Here is a 21,952-nt window from a genome sequence, read left to right as displayed (position 1 = left end):
GTAAAATATTGAAGCTCATGCCTTAGATCTGATAGATAAGTAGGTAGCAAAACCAATTTGTAAATTTACTGTAAATATTTGAAAAGTTCAATTTATTGTTATTCCATTTTTAAGAATTTAAATGCAAGCTAAGCAAGAACATGTATAATTTAGTTTAATTTTCTCATAGAATCAAAATTTAGGGCTGCAAGTTCTTGCTTGCTGACTGGTATCTCATTATGCTTTTCTAAAAAAATTTCAAGAGGGCCTTAAAATTAATGGATTCACCTCGATGTTTCTACATTCTTTTTTCTACTTTGAAACATTAGTTTTGTTCCATTTCATTATGTATTTTGAAGTAAATAGAGCGATGTTCCCGTTATCCTTAATTTAAGTACCGAATTCAAAACAGAACTGAAATTAAAGTGTACTTAATTATCAAACATTCTAGTCATTGTGATAATTAAAATGTAATTAAAATACATACATGTTAGTTTTAAAAAATGCATTATTTTACGTTAAGCATGTAAATATTATATTTGAAAAATGTTATTGGAGCTCAAAAAATTAATATTTATTTCAACTGTAAATTTCTAATAGAAAATCAATTTTATCATATTTTTTTAAAAAAAAAAATATTTTAATATTTTGCTGATAAAAATTGAAAAATAAAAGTTGTTTACTTTTTTATACCTGAAAAAGTTGTTTTTCCTTCATCCTAAAAATGCACCAGGGACTGTTAAAACTGTCAATGTCAAAACTCTGCCTAATTATTTTACAAAAATGTAGGCAAACATGTATGACAAAAGCGTACCTTAAGTTTGACTTGGAAATTAAATTTTGCAATTATTAATTGACGAAAAGAATTTACGGGGTTTGCACAATTTCCATCAGGAGTGGAAAGCTACCACCAGTAAATGTAACTGAAGTACACAAAAAGTAAATTCCAAGGTCAATGCTATGTTTCGCCGGATGATGATGATTGATGACCAACCTTTTTTAACAACGGATGAAAAAAATTCGCCTGATAATGAATAATAAATGTAGGGGTAAGCACTTAACTAGACGAATTCTTGCAAAATAGGTTAGGATTGCGAAACTAAGAGTTGCTCGAATTTTCATCTACTTAGCTAGAGCAAGGCTTAGGGTTTGAAAATAATTTCAGGTTTTTTACATATTAAAAAAAATTAATTGAAGTGTTACACAAATTTATTCAAGATAAATTAAGATATGTACAAATAAATAAGTACGCTTTGGTTAAGGTTAATTCAACCTTAAAAAACTACTGAAGTCTTTCTGTTATGAAATATGTCTTTTAAGGGCTATCGTTGGAAATGGTTATAAGAGAAGGAATGAAGGTAGAAATCTTACTTCGTTCATATGGCAACTTAGATTCTTTGAATTTCAAAAAGTTTCACGTCCGTTTCGTACCAGATGGGAGGATTTACATTCCTGAAAAATTGAGAACAAATTTGGGTGTTAAAAAATTGTAAGTCCTTTCCTGAGCTGGATATTAGAGGCAGTAATTTAAAACTGCATAATAAGCAATATCTAGATGAAATCATTTGTTTTACACTTGGAATTAAATTCTGAATGAAGCCAAGGATTAATTTTTTTTACTCTTGTTTTGGCTAAAAAATTTATTTTAAAATCCTCAAGAAATGGAATTTCGTGTTGAGCTACAAAATGTTTTGATCACGAATAGCGAGACTAGAGGTAGCAATGACAAAATGACAGAGAGAGATAAAAAAAACTAAAATAATCTTTGAAAAAAAGCAGAAACCCTTCCCAAGGACAATAAGCAGCCTTTAAAATGAATCAAATTCGTAATTTTCACCAGAAAGCAAATTTACTAGAGAATACAGGGTGGTCAACTTTCAGCTGTGACCTGCAACTAAAGATAGTCTTTCAAAAGACACTAACCAAATATAAGAAACTGCCCTTCTCATCATATTATATCTACTGTGTGCGTGGTGACTGTAGTATTTATGTCTACCATTTTTACCAACTGATAATTGAATTAAGTATATTTTATTTCACCTTACTTGGGTTACAACACTACTCTTGCACACCAGATTCAGATGCTGACACTGATTGGAGAAATTGATAGAGAATTACCTGAGGTAAATGACACCCCACATGTACGTCCTAAACCAGGTAGTTGTTCCTGGATTCGCTTGGTACTTCCGAATTAGAATGGGATGCGGTACTGGTAGCAGTCCGACTAAAGTTCCATGTTGCAAAAATTTCAAAATTTCACTTTCGTCAGTCAACCCCCTGTAAAACAAATGAAAATAATAACAAATAAGTAATAATATTAATAAAGAATAAAAATAATAATACATGTAGAGGACGTTAGAATAGCACTGGGCACTGTCTTCAGAGGAGAGTGAAGCCGAAAAGTACAAAAAGTTGATTGATGATGCAATTATTGCGGACATGGAGCCAGAGGAAACAAATATTCAATTTGTGAGATAATAGTAGACACATCAATTGCTCTTGAAATTTCATTCTCTATATATATATTGATGGCCAAAGTGCAGAACCTTTATATCTCAGTTTGCGACGTTGCAGACTTTCTGTCATACTTTATTTTTTTTTTTGGAAAACCAGTCAACTTAATTTTTTCAAAACGCCCCTACTTTATTACATAAAACTAGAGACAAGACATGGTCATGTAAAGCAAACAGATAAACTTACTTGTCAATGCAAATTTTTTCGACTTGTGGGACAAGCACTTGCAAAAGCCTCATGATTGTTTGTAGTGGTAACTTGTCCTTCCATGATTTCACCCAGTCTGACGTGGCAATCCACTCAGTTTTATTGTTCAAGGAATGCTTGAGTGGCAATAAATAAATTAACAACATTAATTATAAAAGACAACACAGGTCCATTTTCCAAAAAGGTAAAAAAACACGTTCAGAGTAGATTGGCAGCACTCATTCAGAAAATAACCTCTGTTTTAACCAGAATCAGTATGGTTTTGTCCAGAAAAATTGGAATTTCCCCCAAAAATCAAGTTATTTCAGGAGAAAATTAGGTACTTTCAAAAGTTGTAAAAGAATTACCTGTTCCCATTCTCAACTTTACCTGAATGGGTCAAAACGACTATGGTCTCTTGACATATCGAGATTAAAAGATTCACAGTTTGAGAGAGCGTTCGTGTTTCTCAACCAACGTTTTTACTCTTTTTACAAAGGTGTTCTTTAACTGTATTTTCATTTTTCATAAACTCTATTTTTACAGTATAGTCATATTTGAAGTTAACAGACAACAACTGTTCAAATTTCACAAATTACAAAAGGTTGATCTAAAGATGTAAAGAATGTTAAATCCATTATTTTTTCCCGATACTATCTGAAAAAGTTCATCCAGCTGTTCTAAAAGGGTGGTCTGGGAAACCTTTTTAATTTCATGCGACAATACAAACTAATTGGACAGGGAATTTCTTGTGAAATAAAAATTTACATTAGAACACATGTATGATAGTACTTACTACTGAGGCTGATTTATGGACTACAGGAGATGAGATGGAACTTGTAGGAACCGTTTTACAAGTTATTTGCGGCGATGAAAATGATTCTGATACAGAGGTAGGTTTTTCTTGACTAGGTGAGGATTCAACACTGGTATTTGCATTCGTCACAGTACCGGAATCTTTTTCAGAATCATGGCCATTGATGGAGATTTCTGCCAATAATTCAACAGGGATGTTGTGGTTTCCAGGGTGAGCTGACTCTCTTTCTGTCATTTTTTCGATGCCTGAAATATTAAATTATACTATTAGATTGAGTAAACTAACGCACGAACATACCTAATACTCATGTATTAAATTAATCTTTTTCCAAAGGCAATCTCCATCTTTCCAACCCACGTAGGCTTACAGGAAAAATCTTCACTTTCCGCTGTAGTATCTAGAAATAGAAAACAAAAATTGGTGAATGCTTGCTCACTGAACACCTATGGTGGCTACTTGACGGGAGAATTTGCGTCCACTTGGAGCTAAAGTATCAGAGCAATGATGAACGAGAAAATGAATTTGTGGTCTTTGCATTTCTACTTGATTATTAATTATTATGGAAGATAAATATAATGACCGGATGGGCCATTCAGACATTGTCAAATTGCCCCCTATGATAAGAAAAAGTACAGTAAGAACATACAGACATTGTCAGATTTCCCTGTAAAAAAGTATCATTTTTCGGGTAAGTTGTAAAAATTTTCCTTTGAAGTTTTCAGAAACTTCAGATTAAAGGAGAGATGAAATTCACTGCAAAATTGAATACAAAATATTGGCAAGTTTCCCTGATAATGTATATTTCATGAATACAAATTAGACAAAATTTGAAGGCTCATACAGCATTTTCCATTGGCACACCAGTATTACTTGGAGATCGATGCCTCTACAGGGTGTCTCACGAAAAACGAGCCACCTTGAATATCTGCAGAACGCGTCGGAATTTCGACAAACGGTAAAAGACGTGTTCATTTATATCGAGGGGGACACCTTTTGGCGTATTTGACATTTTCCCAAACCGCGGGAGGGGCGCGGGGCGGGGGGTGCCCCACCCGTAAGTCAAACTTTTCAAATGACACCCCTACTTTTTTATTTCAGAAATCAATTCTACGCAAAAAAACAAGCCACCCTGTCCAAACCGAATGTAATTCGGACAATTTTTCCGTGATTGACAGAGGTTGAAACATTTTTTTCATGCTCTTTTCAAAAATTTCCCACGCCCAATGGAATTGCTGTATCAAACCAAACTCTCCGCCAAAAAAATTCTTAAACATTGCACTTTCGATAAAATAAAAAAAATCTGCTGCACTCGAAATCTGGAGCACGCGGAGCCCTTCTTTGCGACATTAAAATTCGTTTTACCGAACATTTCCGAGGGGCGCTCATCGGGAGGGAGTAGTAAGTCTTAGACAAGAATTATTATTATTTTTTCTGCAGCATAAGAAACCGTGGCCATGAAGAAGCAGTTAAGTTGAAAAACAACGCACCGCGGAAAAATAGCGTCCTCAGAAGTATCAAGGTCCGGCTCAAGTCGTTGACCCCCCCCCCCCCCAAAAAAAAAGCTAATCCATTTGTTTTTCTACTTTACTGCTCCTTCATGGACACGGTTTCTTATGCTTCAGAAAAAATAATAATAATTCTTGTCTAAGACTTACTCCTCCCTCCCGATGAGCGCCCCTCGGAAATGTTCGGTAAAACGAATTTTAATGTCACAAAGAAGGGCTCTGCGTGCTCCAGATTTCGAGTGCAGCAGATTTTTTTTATTTTTTTATCGAAAGTGCAATGTTTAAGAATTTTTTTGGCGGAGAGTTTGGTTTGATACAGCAATTCCATTGGGCGTGGGAAATTTTTGAAAAGAGCATGAAAAAAATGTTTCAACCTCTGTCAATCACTGAAAAATTGTCCGAATTACATTCGGTTTGGACAGGGTGGCTTGTTTTTTTTGCGTAGAATTGATTTCTGAAATAAAAAAGTAGGGGTGCCATTTGAAAAGTTCGACTTACGGGTGGGGCACCCCCCGCCCCGCGCCCCTCCCGCGGTTTGGGAAAATGTCAAATACGCCAAAAGGTGTCCCCCTCGATATAAATGAACACGCCTTTTACCGTTTGTCGAAATTCCGACGCGTTCGGCAGATATTCAAGGTGGCTCGTTTTTCGTGAGACACCCTGTATATGATTGCATTCAGGAAAGTAAGGTATGACAACCTTAAATTGTTTCAGTCCTAGGAAAATTTACTTCAATGCATGCATAAAAAATGTTTCAAGGAAGCAATTTCTGTCAAGGTGAGCTGAAAATTAGACTTTGAAAGTGTAAAAATGTAAAATTGTATTTAAGTCTGGCAAAGTTGAACACAGGATATGGAGGTGCAACCTCAACATCAAAATTGCGCTGTTTAAATTACAAAATTCAGATCATGAAAATTATCATTTGGTTTGTAATTTTTGGACGTTGTTTTGCAGCAATATATCCATAAAAACTCTTTTAAACAGTGAAAACATTATCTCAATATTGATTTTTTTTTGCTGTTTCAGTCCCTTCCACTGCGCAGACATAAACAATTAAAATATACAATATTTTTCTTACCTGGAGTATCTGGGAGAGTGGCTTTTAAAGTTCCTGGTTCTGCTGGAAGCGCAGGTCTTGAGCCTTCCATACTTGGACTCTCAGTGTTGGAGTCATATGATGAAGGCATGGGCACATGTCGTCTCGACCGTTTACTTAGCGATTTAGAGATCGTACTGTAATCACATGGTAAATTCGCTAGGCTATGGAAAACTTGTCTTTTCCGGATAATAGTGTAAACAAGGTTGGAATTACCTGCATAAAAAAACAAAAAAATCGCAATCAGTACAAAAATTCAATTAGTACATTTGAGAAACCTATTACAAACTACAGAAATCTTTTTATGATAGAACTCTAAAAGTTCTTGATCAATTGAATGTAGGCCTTATCTGAATATAATTGTGCAGATAGATAATCTCGAGGAGTCAAATACCTGCACATCATTGCAAAACCTTATGAATGGACTTTCTTGTATCATTCCTCTTGTACCAGCTGCCAGGCAGCTAATTTTTGCTAATTCGAATTTTACTATCACTTTGGACCACTCAATCTAATGTTCCAGATGAATAACATTTAGATATTTGGAAACACACTGTACCTATCTCATTGTTATACATTCATAGAAAGGAATCAATAATTCTAACTCCTAACACCTTGGGAGAATTCAAGCAACAGCTATCTGAAGTATGGCTGTAGTTCAATGATATGAGCTTTTTAGTTTGGATATAGTTTTGGAGAAAAAAAAACCAAAACAAAAAACAAAGTGTGAATGAAAAATAGATAGAAATATTAATGATGGGGCTAAATTGACAGAGCACATCAATTTGTGGAATGAAAGAGGATGCAGATAGCAAGAGAAAGCATAAAATAAAATCAATAAAAAGTAATTTGATGGAAAACAAAGTTGGAGCTACTAAACTGAGTAAACAGGGAACAGCCCATCTTTAATAGGGTCAAAAATCAATAATTCCCTGAATCTCAGGAAAAGTGCTCTGACTGACCATGTAACAATGACACTCAGTGCATCTTGTTCCTTTGATTTATAGTGGCTGGATGGCTGCAAAAGATAAACTCGCACAATTTAAGAGCTCTGGAAATCCTGGATATGAGGTGGGCACCGAGTACTTGACACCAATACTGGGCATCAGTGCACTATTTGGAATAGTACCTCTGACTGGAAGACAGAGGGGTAAAAAAAGAGCTTCTGTTTCCAGTGAAATTTATCATGGTCAAAGTGAGTATATTTTAAAACTTCATACTTCGGAAGGAAAGAAGTGAGGGATGGAAGCAAGACACTCTATCATGATGGCTTCTTCTCACAAAAAAATGGAAAAAATATTAACAATAGGTAAATAAGAAAAAATTAAAAAAACTTAAGCTCACAAAGATTCATTAACACATTTTTCATTATCTGTTTTAATTTTGGCAGCTATTTAAATTAATTATGAGTTTAAGATCCTTTAATTGTTTGCTTCCATTCTGTTTTCACTTACTCCATTTACTAAATTGCGGTTCATTGCCTTGCTCCCTCATTACATCCATTTCATTTTATTTAGTTTTGTTTGGTTCATGCACATTGTCCGCGGAAATTTCTCACATCTTATGCGTATTTATAGTGCTAGTTACAGTTCGGCCAGCCAAGGAACTTAATTACTCGACATCTTAATTTCTCTGAACCATCACATTTTTTTAAAGAGTTAAAAACAATTTGAACTTTTAAAAAATAGAGCATCAAATGATTTGACTTTTATTTCAATTTAGAGAGATTAATTCAGTGCCTTTTAATGGAAAAATTTCAAAATTCTACAGTTAATGGCAATAAGATTTTTTTTTTTTGGTTGAGGACATTTTATCAACTACACATTTTTTAAAGGACGACGCCCCAGAGACAAACTCTTCCAAATGTTTATATTTCTTTAATTTTGCAGATGCAGAAGTCAACATCAGTTTCCTGACTTACTTGCTATGGGTGATTCACTTTATTATCAACACGATTACATTTGATACAAAACTGGAATCAGCAAATGCCAACATCAATCAGTCAGGCTTCTCCCAGTGTTTCGAGCAAAACTACTGCTTTCGATATGCAATGTTCATTACCCAAACGATAAGACCAACTTTTGCTTTGATAATGGTCATACTCAAGGCAATGAGAGTGTCTAAATTTTTACAGCAACTCAAGATCTTATTGAAAAATCAGCTCTTTCGAACGAATGTGCCATATTACATGGGCAAATATTTAGTGTACGCTTTCCTTCTAGTTTACACTATTGTGTTTTGGTACTTCACTGAGTACAGAGCAGCAGATCAAATATTCTTTTATCTGAACAAAATGGTGCCTTTCATTTTGGACTTTTTCATCATCGCACTGCTGTCTGTCATTAAGAAGTGTTTCCAAAACATTAATATAGAGGTTCGGAAGCTGACAAAAAACTTTGAAAAGGGAAAGTTACAAACTATAATGTTGTTACACTGGAATTTAAATGACCTGGTTGAAGAGGTTGATGGCAATTTCGCGATGATCATCCTCGTTGGACTCGTTTGCACAGTCATGGAAGTGATTTTGCTTTTATTCTATTTTATTGAAACCACCTCAAGAGGTAATGTGGTCATCAGAAATATAATCCAGGATATCGTTCTCTTAACAAGAATAGTTCTGCTTTGCAAAGCAGGGTCTGATATTGTTCAACAGGTACTAAATTAAGCTTTCAACACAATTTTTTTTTATACGTATTGGAAGAAACCCATTTTCAGCAGAACTAGTTTTGCCCTAGCGTAAATAGTGTGTTTTGGTAATTTAAATTGTGCCATGATATAAGCAGTTTTTCATCACTGAGATCAATTTTGCCAAAGTGAATCAGATAAAACTAGTAAGTACTGACTGCCTGGCTGGTTTTGTCTGAGCTTGTTGAGTAAATCTATATTGACTGATCATTTTGATATTTCAGACCAATAGTACTAACTTATTCATTGAGAGGAAAAAGGATAGGCCAATTGGAACTGGCAATGGTCGAACACTGAGTGGTCTCATAACTTAGGAGCAAGTAATGGTGCATTACAATTGGGTATACAGAATGGCCACATGCAAATACGCCATTAATTAATATCCATTCAATTTCTTTCTCTCTCTCACTTAATTCAGTCTCACTCTCACCAAATTCAGCTTTTCACTCATTTTGAGCTATGTTTCATCTGTTACTTTCATATCAGTATAAAGTGAACATTAAATCTTGATGGTTTCCTTGATATAGTTGAACAGACTACTGAATTCTTTAGTGATGCCATCATTTATAAATAAGCTTCTCTTACATGTAGTTTATTCTGGGTCTTTCCTCAATATCTTAGATCCTAGTGAAAAGACACTGTTTCAAGATAAGTTTACCTTTACACCTGCTTTTGCAAATACCACAGTTGCTTTTAGGCGGAAGCAGATAAAAAGAATAAAATTACCTTGAACAGGATCTTTAGCTCCTGTGTTCGTTTAATCATTTATTTCATAATATATATTCTTGGTGCGGTGGGTAATACTGGACAGTTGGAATAGAGAAATTTTTTAGATAAAGTAACGAATTTCAAGTTTCAGGCAAGTTTCTCTTGACAAAACTGACGTGCTCTCCTGATGTTTGGGCATAACAGCTTTTTGAGCTGAGCCTTATAATTCGTATAATTCCTGGCTTTCAGGATTCACATAGAAGTAAGAATATGCCCTTGCGTCAGAGGAGCAATGCTATGGCATAGCTATGAGTCTTTTCAGTCTCCTATGTTCCTTTCTCATACTTTTTTTTTTTTTTTTTTGAAAAAAAGGGCAAAAACGAAAAAATCTGAAATCAAGAAAAGGATCCTTGAGTAAATATTTTGAGTCATTATTCGACAAATTTTTAACTTATTTGAAGAAAAAGTTTTAAAAAAATTGCCAATGCATCCTAGTAAGTTAGTTTTCATTTGTCTCCCGTCAGAAAATGGAAGGATACAATATAAAGCTAACATTGTTTAAAAGGAAGTGAAGTTAAGTCAATTTTCTCAAATTTTGTTCAATAATTTTGGTTACAGCATAATGAGACACTTGTGCAGCTAGAAAGACTTAATAGGAAAAGAGCAAAACTTTTAAATGGATCGGAGCAGTCGCTTGTAAGTAGAATCAATGATTTACGCATGCAGATAAAATCTACTCCTTTTTCTGAATAAAATCAATGCTGTTTAAGTTGTTATTGTTTTCTTTTTTAATACTTAACAGCCTGTATCTTCAAGTTCCAGCCAAAAAGCCACAAGCGTCATTTGTGCTTAGACAATGTTACCAAACGTATCAAAATTTTCCCATTTTTTACAGGAAAACTAATGAAGAGAATTACTGGAAAATTTTACCTAATATTTTTTCCGTCATCAAAATTAATCCCTGAAATTTTCATGAAAATATGTGCAACATGACACTCAATCAAGAAAACCAAGACATATATAATACCAGTTTACTTAACGTAAAAACTAAAAAAAAAAAAATCTATGAGATACATTTTGTTTCTAGGTTTGTCTATTCTGCGCAAGACTGAGAAATAGAATATCTACTATATCCTGTGGAGGCTATATTGATATTAATCTTCGTTTTATCACCACGGTAAAAAAATATTTCTGGATATTATTAATTTTGAAAAAAAAAACAACAACAAAATAAATACATACTTCATTCCCATTCTCAAGCTGAGATGTTTTGGAATGATTATTAATCCTTTTAAGGAGGAAAATATATGTAAGAGTATGCCTAACAAACTGTTCAGCTGCTTCAAAAAAGTAATAAACAACAACCAGAAGACTGAGAAGAAATTGGGGTAACTAGCCGACTTTTGTCTTTCTGCAAAACATTTAAACAAGGCTGAGTATTTTGGCGTTAATCTTGATGAGAGTACATATCAGTGTCAGTGTTCTAGAGCAAAATAGTACCTAAACCATGTTAGAAAAATTGAATTATAAAATAAGAAAATCGGAAACAGATGTGACACAGACTTAATGTTAAAAACTCATGGAACTTTTAATTTTTTAACCTAAATTATATTTGTTTCCAATTTCTTTCGACTTATTACATTTTCTATTTTCCATTTCCCATTTTTACAATTTTACTGAGTATTGATGACCGATTTGGAAATCTTCAAATACAACTCCATGTGTGTAAAAAATTTAGTCGCTGTATCTTCTGATCCCTTCAAAAGATGTGAAGTTCCAAAAATTGCAGTTCACATGGAAATCAATCTGGCTAGCATGCCGTCTTTTCTTGCCCTGATGCCGCAATATAAGACTTTGAAATTGAATTAATAACCTCATTTCTTTGAAGCAATAATGTAATAAAACTCATACGTTTTCTTATTCAATGGAGTATTGTTTCAAGAGAATGGTGGCAGAAAAAATTCCAGAATTTTTTTCCCCAGAAAATTTGAGGAAAGAAAAGTTCTGCTCCAGAAGCTCTAGCTTTGGTTTTAGAAACTGGAATTTGATCTTCCGCACTTTTTACAGATTGTTGGTTTTGTTTTAATGTACTGGATTGTGTTGATTCAACTGAACGATGAGCATCAGAAGAAGCAAAAGTCATAAAAACACTTTATGCGCACGACACAAAAGTTGTGAGGATGGAAATCAATGGTTCAATTGACTTGTTTCGGAGGATTTACGAAAAAGTACTCACCATCAAACTGATACTGGATGATGTTGTTGAATATTTCGAGAAGGAAAAATACCAGATGATGATTAGTTGGAGACGAAAATAGGAACCATGGAGTGCTGAAGGCTTCAAGGAGGTGCAGCAGTTTTGTACTGGCTACCATAGACAGCGTTTTCAGATAAGGAGAAACTAAAATTTCAGAAAGCAGAAGTTCATTATAGAAATAAGCTAGAAAGCTAGAGAATAAGATAGAAAGCTACCTAGAAAAAATGGTATCTTCAGACTGTGGATCTCGAGAATAAAAACAAAATTATTTTGGTTTTCCATGTATTAATTATGCACTTCTTTTTATTATACTTCTCACCCTCAGTTAAATTTTCAGTACACATACAAATATCACCGTAACAAATAAAGTTTGACGGTGAAACTGCAAAAAAGGGTAGCTCGATTTGCAACGCTGCATATTTCCGATCACAATTTTTTTTTTTTAAATGAGAAAATGCTTCACAGGCTTCCTTAAAAACTTCCCCAATTTTCCTTCTATTTGTGAAGTATGTGCTGTGAAAATTTCAAGCAATATTCAGGTAAATAAAATAAAATGAGAGTGGGGATTTTGAAACACCGGAAAAAAGATAAGCATAATTGCAGTTTCACCATTGAATTTTTGCAATTGGAGTCACAACATTCAGCTTCAATTTCTAAATCAGAGCTGGGAATGTCCAAATGATGTGTGTTGCGCCTCTATTTCAAACCAAACTCCAAATCTGCTTTTCAGTGGCTTTGGAAGTGATTTGAGGTTTCATATGTATAAATAGACTGATTTATTGGCAATATCACTCTTGCAATTGTTGAAATATCCATTTGCGATGGTTGCAATATTCCTGCAATATTTAACATATTGATTTGCAAAAGTACAACAGAGCATGGCCTCAAGTCCAAAATCTATACAAGGTAATTGTGTCAATTTAGTGCAATTTAGTCAAATGTGGAATATTCAAGGACCTTGTTTCCAAAGAATAGCTACAAGACGTACGTGAATCCAAACTTTTAATACTATCTGCATGAACTACAAAAATGATGGCTGAATGATTTTTTTCAGAGCGTACAAGTTTTAAAGAGAAAAAACGAAGATACTTACCATTGACTAAAATGGTTAGAAGACAATCAAATAAGGGTTGAAGTCTTTGATGACCAGTGGTAATAATTTTGTGAAACACTGTGATAAGAAGGTCAGCATGCGTACCTACAGAAAAAAAAGAGGAAAAAATCAAATAAAAAAATATGTGAAATATTCTTGTGAGTACAGGCCAGAGACAAGAGACACTCCACTGGCCCCTCAGCGACAGGTGGAAGCTTTTACTTCCAAAACTTCAATACTTCTTTACAGAGAATTATGAGGGGCCAACAGTCATCTTACCTACTGGGTGGATAATGAGTTTCGGGTGACGTCATAAATCAACAAGTATCCTGAACTTTTGTTTGTTTGCAAAACAAAACTCCCCAAATTCCAAATGTTGCTAACCACCCACCTAGTAGTTAGGTCAACAGTTGAATGTTGAAGTCCCGAATTTAAAAGCTTCCACCATTGCCAAGATACCATTAGAGGGTCTCTTGTCTCTGGTACAAGCCACTCATTTCAACAATATTGAAGATCACAAATCTATCATTATTATCCTTTACGCAAGAGAAACCCTGCTCTCCAAAAAAGTTATTCTGAATTCAAGAGAAATAATATGGAAACAAGTTTTTTTTTCTTATCTAACTATGCTTCTGTAAAATAAAATAAAAATTACAGAGAGATTTTAAAATTGTATCACTACAAAACAAAAAAATTCAACAGTATGATGTCGAAATTAAACGCCTAAGAGTCTCTTTCAAGGTGAAATCATCTTGCTTCAGTTATAGAAATGAGCATAATGTTGCATTGGCTACTAATGTCTCTTCCTGGATTCAACAATTACTTTTCATTTCAGTAGTTGAGAATCAATACGATAAAAAACAACATAATACAGGGAAAGCGATTCCAGTGGAAAAGCAAAGTTCAAGCTTTGAGGGATACAATCTTACCAGTAAAAACAGGAATGTCCATTGGAATGGTTGCAGTGTATGGTTTGTTAAGTCTGACACCAAAATTCCTCTCACCGCTCAGAAGAAGAAGAATGAAAACGCCTATGTGCATCAGACCCACTCGTGCTAAAAAATTAAACATTCACTCGATTTTAGCTAGAAGACTACAGAGTAAATTTGGGCTTTGATAAGTCTGATAATGCCTTGGTGTTTCAGGATTTGGTCAATTTCTATGCTGGTTCGAATTTTCCATTCTTGCTCGCTTATCCATCATTACCACTTGATAGATTCTTTGTTGGATCAAATACCCGCAGCATATTTCGTTGAAATTGAATCCATTTTTGTTCTTTCCATCAAATAATGTCTTTTCGAGTGTACCTAATTTAATATTAAGGATGAGGCAATTTTAATAGTACCCATATTCCATTACACGTACAACACTAGCATTTAACAACTAAAAAGCTGAGTTTTTATCTTATGGATGAGCTAAATTTGCATTGACTGGTTGAACAATGAAATTGATTACGTGACTGAAAAAAAAAAAAAAAAAAAAAAACTGTTGGATACTCAAAAAACTGATTAAATGTCGTACAGTACTGATTGTCACTTATTAGTGCAAATATTCTCTGCATATGATAGGTAAATTCTATGATCAAAAGCGTTAGCTTGCACGACAAATGACAAAAATAAGCCTATTGTGTAATTAGTTTTAAAAAAAAGTAGCAGAAAGGTATTTTGACAGAGTGTTAGACAGAACATTCTTATTTTCTAAGACTTTCTAAAAACAATGATCAAAAAACAAAAACATCCAACTTACACTGATCAGCTCGAGAATCGTTCAAATGAAATAAAATTGGTACTAAAACATCTAACATATCACTGCTCTTGAGAACAAAGTATAAAAATTTCTGGAACAGAAAATAAAAACCATTACATGATAAACAAAAACAAGCGAAAAATGGAATACTACGGATTTTTTTTTTTTTTTTTTGCCTACTTTTCCTCACTCTCAATACAGTTACTTTGAGAACCTTTATTTTTACTTTTAACTGAGGGGAAGCTTAAAAATGAATTATGTGTCATTGTGATCCCCAAGGTAAACTGTTGTTTACAAACTTCATTAGTTTCTACGATCTTTTCATTTTACATTAAAGTTATTAGATGAACTTTCACAATTTAGCAAAAATTGCGTCTTAAAATGCCATGAAATATTTTGGCTTACCTTATTATAATCACAAAGTTTCCAGAAGAAAACTAAGAGCTCCTGATGAAATTGCACTTTTTTGGTAGAATTTGGAAGGTATGTCTGGACTAAAGGATTGTTTAGCAGCCTTGTTAGTCCTTTTAGAATGAAACTGAAATCTTCATCTCTATGTATCCTAGATAAGTAGTTTATGAAAAGATTATCCTGAGTTGCATTCTGAAAAGTTAAAAGAGATTGCATTAATGGTAAATGTTTGACATTATTCCAAATTCCTAACTACTTGTATGATGGTGAGTTTGCCATGTTAAAAAAGAAAGGAATTGTCAAAAATGTGCCCTTCAATGACAGAATTCAGGGATTTTTTTCAAGTGAAGCCTAAACAGAACCACTAGGGTTGCCACAGAATTTAGAAAATGAAATTTTGTGGCATTTCCCTGATTTTTCGGTCACATTTTTGTGAAATTTCTTGACAATTGCGAGATATGCTGGATGCTTAGAAAGACATAATTTGGACTGATTTTCAGGCAAAATTTGTTTTTCGGAAAGTTAAACCCATTCTAGTAAGATGATGAAATGGATTTGACAATTTTTCCCTGATATTTTCCGGTTTTTCCGGCATTCCCTGACTTTTGCAACCCTGAACCTTACGATGTAACAATTCTAGTCTGAGTTCAAAGCTTCTTTAGGCAATGCAGCATTGCAAAATTTGTATTTTTTACACTGAAAAATAATATTTTGAAGTTTCTCAGTTAAAAAAAAAAAACTTCAGTTGATCCCTATTTATTTTCTAAGGCACTGCAATAACAACTGATGATACGGTGCCCCAGATTGATTAGAGTTGTTTGTTTGTTTGTTTTTTTTTCAACCGAGGAACTTCAAAATTAAAAAGAGACAAGTTGTGACGGCTGAAGGTAGCTTTAACTCAGTTTGCTGTTACACGCAGGGGCTAAACAAAATTCTGCACACCAAAATGAAAATGGATACTGCTATAAAAAAAAAGCAAAATACTTACTTCATCATTTTGGACGGTGTCATGATCCAATGCAACTATCAGAATCTGAAGCGCAGTATCGACCATGGGCTCAGTTGTGTCGGAAAAGAGTAAGTGATTGTATGGTAACCCTAGGCCAACAGGGTTATAACCACATACAACGTTCAATAAAGAAGTGAATAGTGGAAGTGCATGGCGGTTATCTGGAGAAGTCAGATATCGTACCCATTTATTCGGTGCTGTGCTAATATCTGCAAATAGAAAACAAATGACATAGAAGTCTTGAATAAATTTTACTTGAGTAAATTAGTCTCATCAAAAGCTGACGTACATTATGACGGCTTACGTTTTCAGCCGACCTACATCTTTCATGCCCTGATTGCAGGTAAAAATTGTTTTCTAGTGGTTAACTACTATTTAAAAAAACAACATTTCCCCATTGAAAAAATACTGCACACTATTTTATAAATGAAAAAATTCTACACACAATCAGGGGAAATAAATGCAATTATACACACGTTTCAATGAGAACGAAAATAAACAGTTGAAATTAATGAGATGCTAATTTCACACAAACAACCCTTCAAAAATAACTTTCAGGTATGTCATAGACGGAACTTGAAAAATCGCTTAAAAATTTTCTGGTGCATACCTGCAGGAGGATGATACATGGTTTCGCTAAAACAGGTTAAGACAAGCTTCAGCAATTCGGTCCTTGCAGTTTCAAAGGAAGGCGTTCGTGGGGGGCTCTGTGCAAAGCCAACGCCTTTTTCCCAGATGTATTCACAACTGTCAATAGCTTGGAGATCCTCTGCCCGATCCTGGAGACCCGATTAACAAAAAAAGTTGCCGTAAAGATTATCAACTCATTAAACAGACTTGGAACACACAAAATGTTTGCAAAGGGAAATACAACAAATCGGATCAAGGCATCAATACTGGTGCATACTATTCGAAGGAAGAAAAACATATTCAACTAATTAAGATTGAAAAAAATCTTCATTTGAGTTGCTGCGTTTGTGGATTGTGCTGAGATCTCATACGAAAAAAATGCTCAACTTTTCTTGATCTAATTGATCCTGTTTCATGGAGCAGAAGAGCAGGATGGAAATAACGATAGAAATGGGAGAATAAGAGAGCAAACTTTGAGAAGTTGCACTTCCTTAGTGATAATGCAGAATAGCTTCACTTCAAAGGTACGAAGTCCTCTCCAAACAAAAATATTACTTATGGACTACTTATATCCGATTAGTTTCTATCATTGTTAGCATGCAATTTGTTTTTGATGAACCCTCCTAGGTTTCGCTTCAAGACTGTATACTAACAACAAATTCTCCTAGGATCAGCCCATTACAAAGATTATATGTCTTTGCTGTTAAGAGCTACGTACGTAAGAGCGCTTGCATAGATGTGAAACTAAACTCACCGGGCCGGATTTTTTGTTGGCCGCAACAGTAAAATCTGGGCAAAATAAGAGGTCCTGAAACATGAAAAAAAGTATTAATGGGTCCATTCTAAAGAAAATGGCTGTAAAATGTTATAAGCTTGGTTTGAAAAACATGTATAGATACAAAAGAAAAATCTGAAACAACAAGTAAAATAGAATATGAATATTCTAGTTAAAAGGAAGACATGAAATATTGCTTACAGTAACACTCAAGGGTGATTCTGAGCTTAAAATATAGTAAAGGACACGATTAACTTCAGAGAGCAGAGAGGACTGTACAACTAACAAGACCCTTAATCTATTACCAAGGTAGGTTGACTCAGGTCAGTTTGGTGACAAGATGACCATTTGTATTTCCCCAAATGAAGCAAATTCATCTGATATGCAATTTTGCTACTTTCCAAAAATTTCCCCTAATTGGACCACTCGGCTTCCACAGTTCCTTAATCCTCATGCGATAGATTTAATTGAATTTGGGGAATTGTACAGTGGAGCAGGCATACCAGGGAAACTTTTGACAACATGAACCAAGCATATCACCATTCAGCGAGGACTACATCACTAAACTCTGCTAGAGGACTGACTACTAAACTTGATCTACGGCCTTTTCTCTACTGGCTTTCTTAGGCAACTAATTGCCACATAAGTTTATATTTCAATTGAAAATTATTTCTGGCTTCCTCAAAAAAATTGCGGCAAAAAGCTGCAGTTGTTACCTGGCCTTAACTCTTTGGCGTCTCAAGTCTCGCATCTTCATTTCCTTTTAATTTTTTTCCTGAGGTTGCTGAACAAAATTGTTTTGAGTAACTCCATATGGCTAATTATTTTGTGAGACATCTACAAAGGCAAGGCTTCAGTTTCTATCTTCTTTACTTTACTTATGAATGTAAGTTCTTAAAAATTTTAAACGCCAATACTTTTACTAAATAAAAAGAATAGATAGAGAATGAATAAGGAATCGAATATAAATATCAGTACTCGAGAATCAAGAGGTACCTAACTCCATTTTAGTCTTTTTAAGATATCAGGGGAAAACTGCGCTTCAGCCCAATTGATTCCAGTATAATTCACAATTTTTGAAACTTCATATCTTGTAACCGGCATTAGATAGGGCTACCAAATTTTCCACACACACAGAACCGTTAATAGAGATTTCGAAAACGCCACTGACTCGGTTTTTCCAAAAATGTGAGTAAGGTACCTTTTGACTCTGGGGTACTGATATAAATAAATAAAACAATTTAAATGTAATAATACTTCAACTCACACAGACAGCATTCAGCAATGACTGAGCTAGGGGCATCGACTGTTCTTCGCCACTTTCTCCCTTGCCCGGTAAACTGGACCAGAAAAATCCTTTCCAGTCCGGGTCTTCAAAGATGTATGGCAAAACTCTGGTGAGTAGTCGTGCACAGTTGAGAACTGAAAATTACACACACATTGTAAACGCGCTGGTTCCTTTTTTGCTAAATGCCATCTAATTGTACCGATTCTATTTGTTACTATTCCTTTTTAAATGTGACCATACACAAGAGGGGGGGATTTTCAGTGAGAAGAGGAAAATATTCAGTAGAGTGACATTTATCGAACTACATTGAAAAATTAGATTTTGGGATTTCAAATAACTGACTCTCTCTAGGGCCTTAAATGGATTGCATTTTGCAAAAAGGAACCGAGAGCATTCCATTGTTGCTAAGACTGTGCAACTTTTTTAACATCACAAATATAAACTGATCATAAGAACAAGTTTTATCTTTACTCCCGATAAACAATAAATTCAAGACGAAAATTACTTACCTCTGTAAATTTAATTTTTTGCATGATATCAGTATACATTGCAAAGAATGCAAGTTGTACAATCTTAGCTACATTTAAATACTCTTGGTTCCTTTTTGCAAAATTCAATTCCAATAATATGTTAATATTCGTGCAGAAAGAAAGCATTTAGTTGTATCATAATCTGTCAATTTTTTCTTGCTCATGGAAGATTAGAATTTCGAACAGCTTTTTCTGAAAACAAGATTTCTCGAACTGTTGACTTTACACCACTGTGACTCCAGTTGAATTTACCTTTTCAAGCATTTCTGTTTTGTGTCCTTCACTGCTAGGTTTTGTTATAAATAAAATAGTAGAGTCCCTTCCAGGGTGCAGAAAATTCTTCGAGAAAAAAATAGTTGCAATCTCAATCTAAAAAATTCTTCATTCCACAAAAAGATCAAGACTTCGCATTGAGCTAATGATAAAAATCAATATTTTGGTCTAATTGCTCTCATTTCATGCACCCCTGCGTCTCCTTTCACCCAAAAAAAAATTAATGTGCTGATTTAGCAGGACTCAAAGCTTGGCGGTAGCTGTTGGAGTTAAATTACAACTGTGCAATTTAATTTCAGAGTGATGTAATGAACAGTTCATAGAACTATCTAAATTTCTAATTTTTCCCATGTTCTTCCAAAACTTTTTCTGAGATGACACATTTAAGTAAAAGTAAAAAAATTGGATTCAATGTTAAAATCACTAAATTTAGCCAAAACTTAATATTTTTGCTTGACATCAACAGAATTTCCAACATTTAAAGGAATTTTGTCAAGAAATCATGTTCTGAAATTCCCTGTTATCTTGGTTGCTAAGAGCCCAAAAAGAAATTATCGTACAATACACTTAATGTCTCAGACTTGAATTTGTGGAGGGTGCTAGAAAGCTTCAAAAACTAACCTGTCTGCTGTTCATGCTGGGTGCGGCAACTATTATCTACTGCTTTGACAAGTTTTTCAACAGCTTTGTAACACAAAGTTGCTAGATTTGAAGGCGCCTCTTCGCGCAGTGCTCTGATTTCACCCGCTGGTACTAGCGTGAAAACATCTTGGATATTTGTCACATTTTCTGACCAAAATTGGTCCCAGAAATTGTTGTCTGCTGCATCTATAGGCTACATCAATTAAATTAGTAAGCATTAAAAAGAGACAAAAGTACAAAAAAAACAAACAAACAAAATTGAAAAGGAATACTAATTAGACTTTGTACCTGAGTTTTACCAAACTAGCTGCTAGGCTCAAATAAAACAGTTTGTGCTCGAGGGCACTGCAGCAAAGACAGAAACTTCCATCTTTTCTGATAGATACACAGACCTGAAAATTCCTTAATCTGAACAGTACCTACTTTGAAGTAGAACAAGTATGAGGGAGGGTTAACCATCAAGATTTTACAAATCCAAGATTAACAGCTGGGTTGCTGAAGTATAAACAAATGCAATTCTGTTTGGATCTTCAATTAACTAAATGGACGTTAATGGTCCTGTCAATCTCTTAAGATCGTTGAGCTTTTGGTAAAAGTGTTGGGCATGCATAAATACTTAAGTTATCAAGTAATCTGAACTGAGTCTAGCACCACTAATTAATTTGGCATCATCCGGAATTTTGGACAGTTTATTACAATGATGCATCTTCTTTTAATATGTTTGCAACATATCTAAGATGAACTCGTAATTTCAGCAAGAACTCATGTCAGATAAGTTGGCAATTATTTACTTCTGACTATCACAGGCAACAGGCAGATTTAGCCATATAGCCTTGGAGGGAGGTGTTGATTTTCAATAAGGGAATACAATGTAGCACGGCATTATCGTCACACTCCTTCGCTTTTCAATGGCTATTGGATAGCAGTGGCAAGTCGCTTGCAAATAGAAAGTAAACAACTGCCACCTTACCTTATGAAAATTCTTTGGATTTTGAGAGGAATTTATAAGATTATTTTCATTATTGTAGTTTAAAGGTATTGCAAAACTACAGTAGTCTATGCTTCATCTTTTGTAAGGTGACTAATACTTTTCTAAATTAAAACTTAAGTAGTACCCTCTTCCCTTTTTGTTTCTTACGTGACTATTTATTGAGTTTACATCATGATTCTTCCTAGGTTTTGCCATCATTCACCCATAAAAAATCAAACGGCTGTTACTCAGCACTTTAATTTTACATGCTAAACGGTCATAATGAGACTTGAATTCAAGAGGATCAAAAAGTTTCTTCAGATAAGCACAGCTGTTCAGCGACAACGAAAAAATTTGAATCGGTGGTGAAGTATACAAGAGCTAGGACCTATCTCAATCTAATAACTACAATTTTACGAGGAAGAGGGTTGAAGACTTGGGCTGGAATTCTTTTTTTAAAGAAAAAGGTCAATATATATGATTTTTTTCAATACATATGTTAAGTTTTAGTGGGAGAGAATGTAATTCATAAGAAGTGACTACCTGAGTTTTGGAAGTCAGCTGAATGACAGCTTTCCGGAAGTTCAGTTTGGTGTCGGAGTTACCCATAGAGCTAAGGATCCACTTTCAACAAAAAAAAGTAATAATTCGTCAGCATTGACACTCAAACTTAATTGCAAAGTTAAGAAAGAACGTAAAACTTTCATCTACATTTTGAAACTTTTGACAACTTGTCAAATAATTTTGTCCAAATTCCTTGTACAAACACGGAATTTGAGATGTTCCTCTTCCAAAAGCTTAAAGCTGAATCAAACGCGGAACGTCGGAATGGGTCATT

At 34.4% G+C, this 21,952-nt stretch overlaps 2 protein-coding genes across 4 annotated transcripts; one reads left to right on the top strand and one right to left on the bottom strand.

The window, feature by feature from the left end:
- Window positions 1–1,170: 1,170 nt before the first annotated feature.
- On the bottom strand, window positions 1,171–21,875 carry LOC109035470 (protein HID1). The gene is made up of 16 exons (XM_019049120.2): window positions 21,658–21,875; window positions 20,124–20,337; window positions 18,679–18,833; window positions 17,391–17,444; window positions 16,617–16,785; window positions 15,986–16,215; window positions 14,992–15,189; window positions 14,587–14,677; window positions 13,770–13,895; window positions 12,841–12,945; window positions 11,727–11,891; window positions 6,080–6,313; window positions 3,476–3,741; window positions 2,680–2,816; window positions 2,098–2,256; window positions 1,171–1,431 (listed from the first exon to the last, which is right to left on the bottom strand). The coding sequence occupies exons 1-16, from the start codon at window positions 21,721–21,723 to the stop codon at window positions 1,368–1,370; spliced, it is 2,433 nt and encodes an 810-aa protein (XP_018904665.2). The 5' UTR covers window positions 21,724–21,875; the 3' UTR covers window positions 1,171–1,367.
- LOC109035473 (uncharacterized) lies at window positions 6,320–11,720 on the top strand. Of its 3 annotated transcripts, XM_072303460.1 has the most exons (5): window positions 6,320–7,292; window positions 7,987–8,750; window positions 10,109–10,186; window positions 10,578–10,667; window positions 11,558–11,720. In XM_072303460.1, exons 1-5 carry the CDS (start codon window positions 7,112–7,114, stop codon window positions 11,633–11,635), a joined length of 1,191 nt encoding a protein of 396 aa, XP_072159561.1. In that variant the 5' UTR covers window positions 6,320–7,111; the 3' UTR covers window positions 11,636–11,720. The 3 variants fall into 3 exon arrangements, 1 of the variants encoding a protein (XP_072159561.1); XR_011900384.1 differs by lacking the exon at window positions 11,558–11,720 and having other exon boundaries at window positions 7,987–9,641; window positions 10,578–10,636; XR_011900385.1 differs by lacking the exon at window positions 11,558–11,720 and having other exon boundaries at window positions 7,987–9,575; window positions 10,578–10,634.
- Window positions 21,876–21,952: the final 77 nt, after the last annotated feature.

Source organism: Bemisia tabaci, chromosome 8, assembly GCF_918797505.1.
Source record: "Bemisia tabaci chromosome 8, PGI_BMITA_v3".
NCBI classification, from domain to species: domain Eukaryota; kingdom Metazoa; phylum Arthropoda; class Insecta; order Hemiptera; family Aleyrodidae; genus Bemisia; species Bemisia tabaci.
This window is presented reverse-complemented; position numbering and strand designations above follow the sequence as displayed.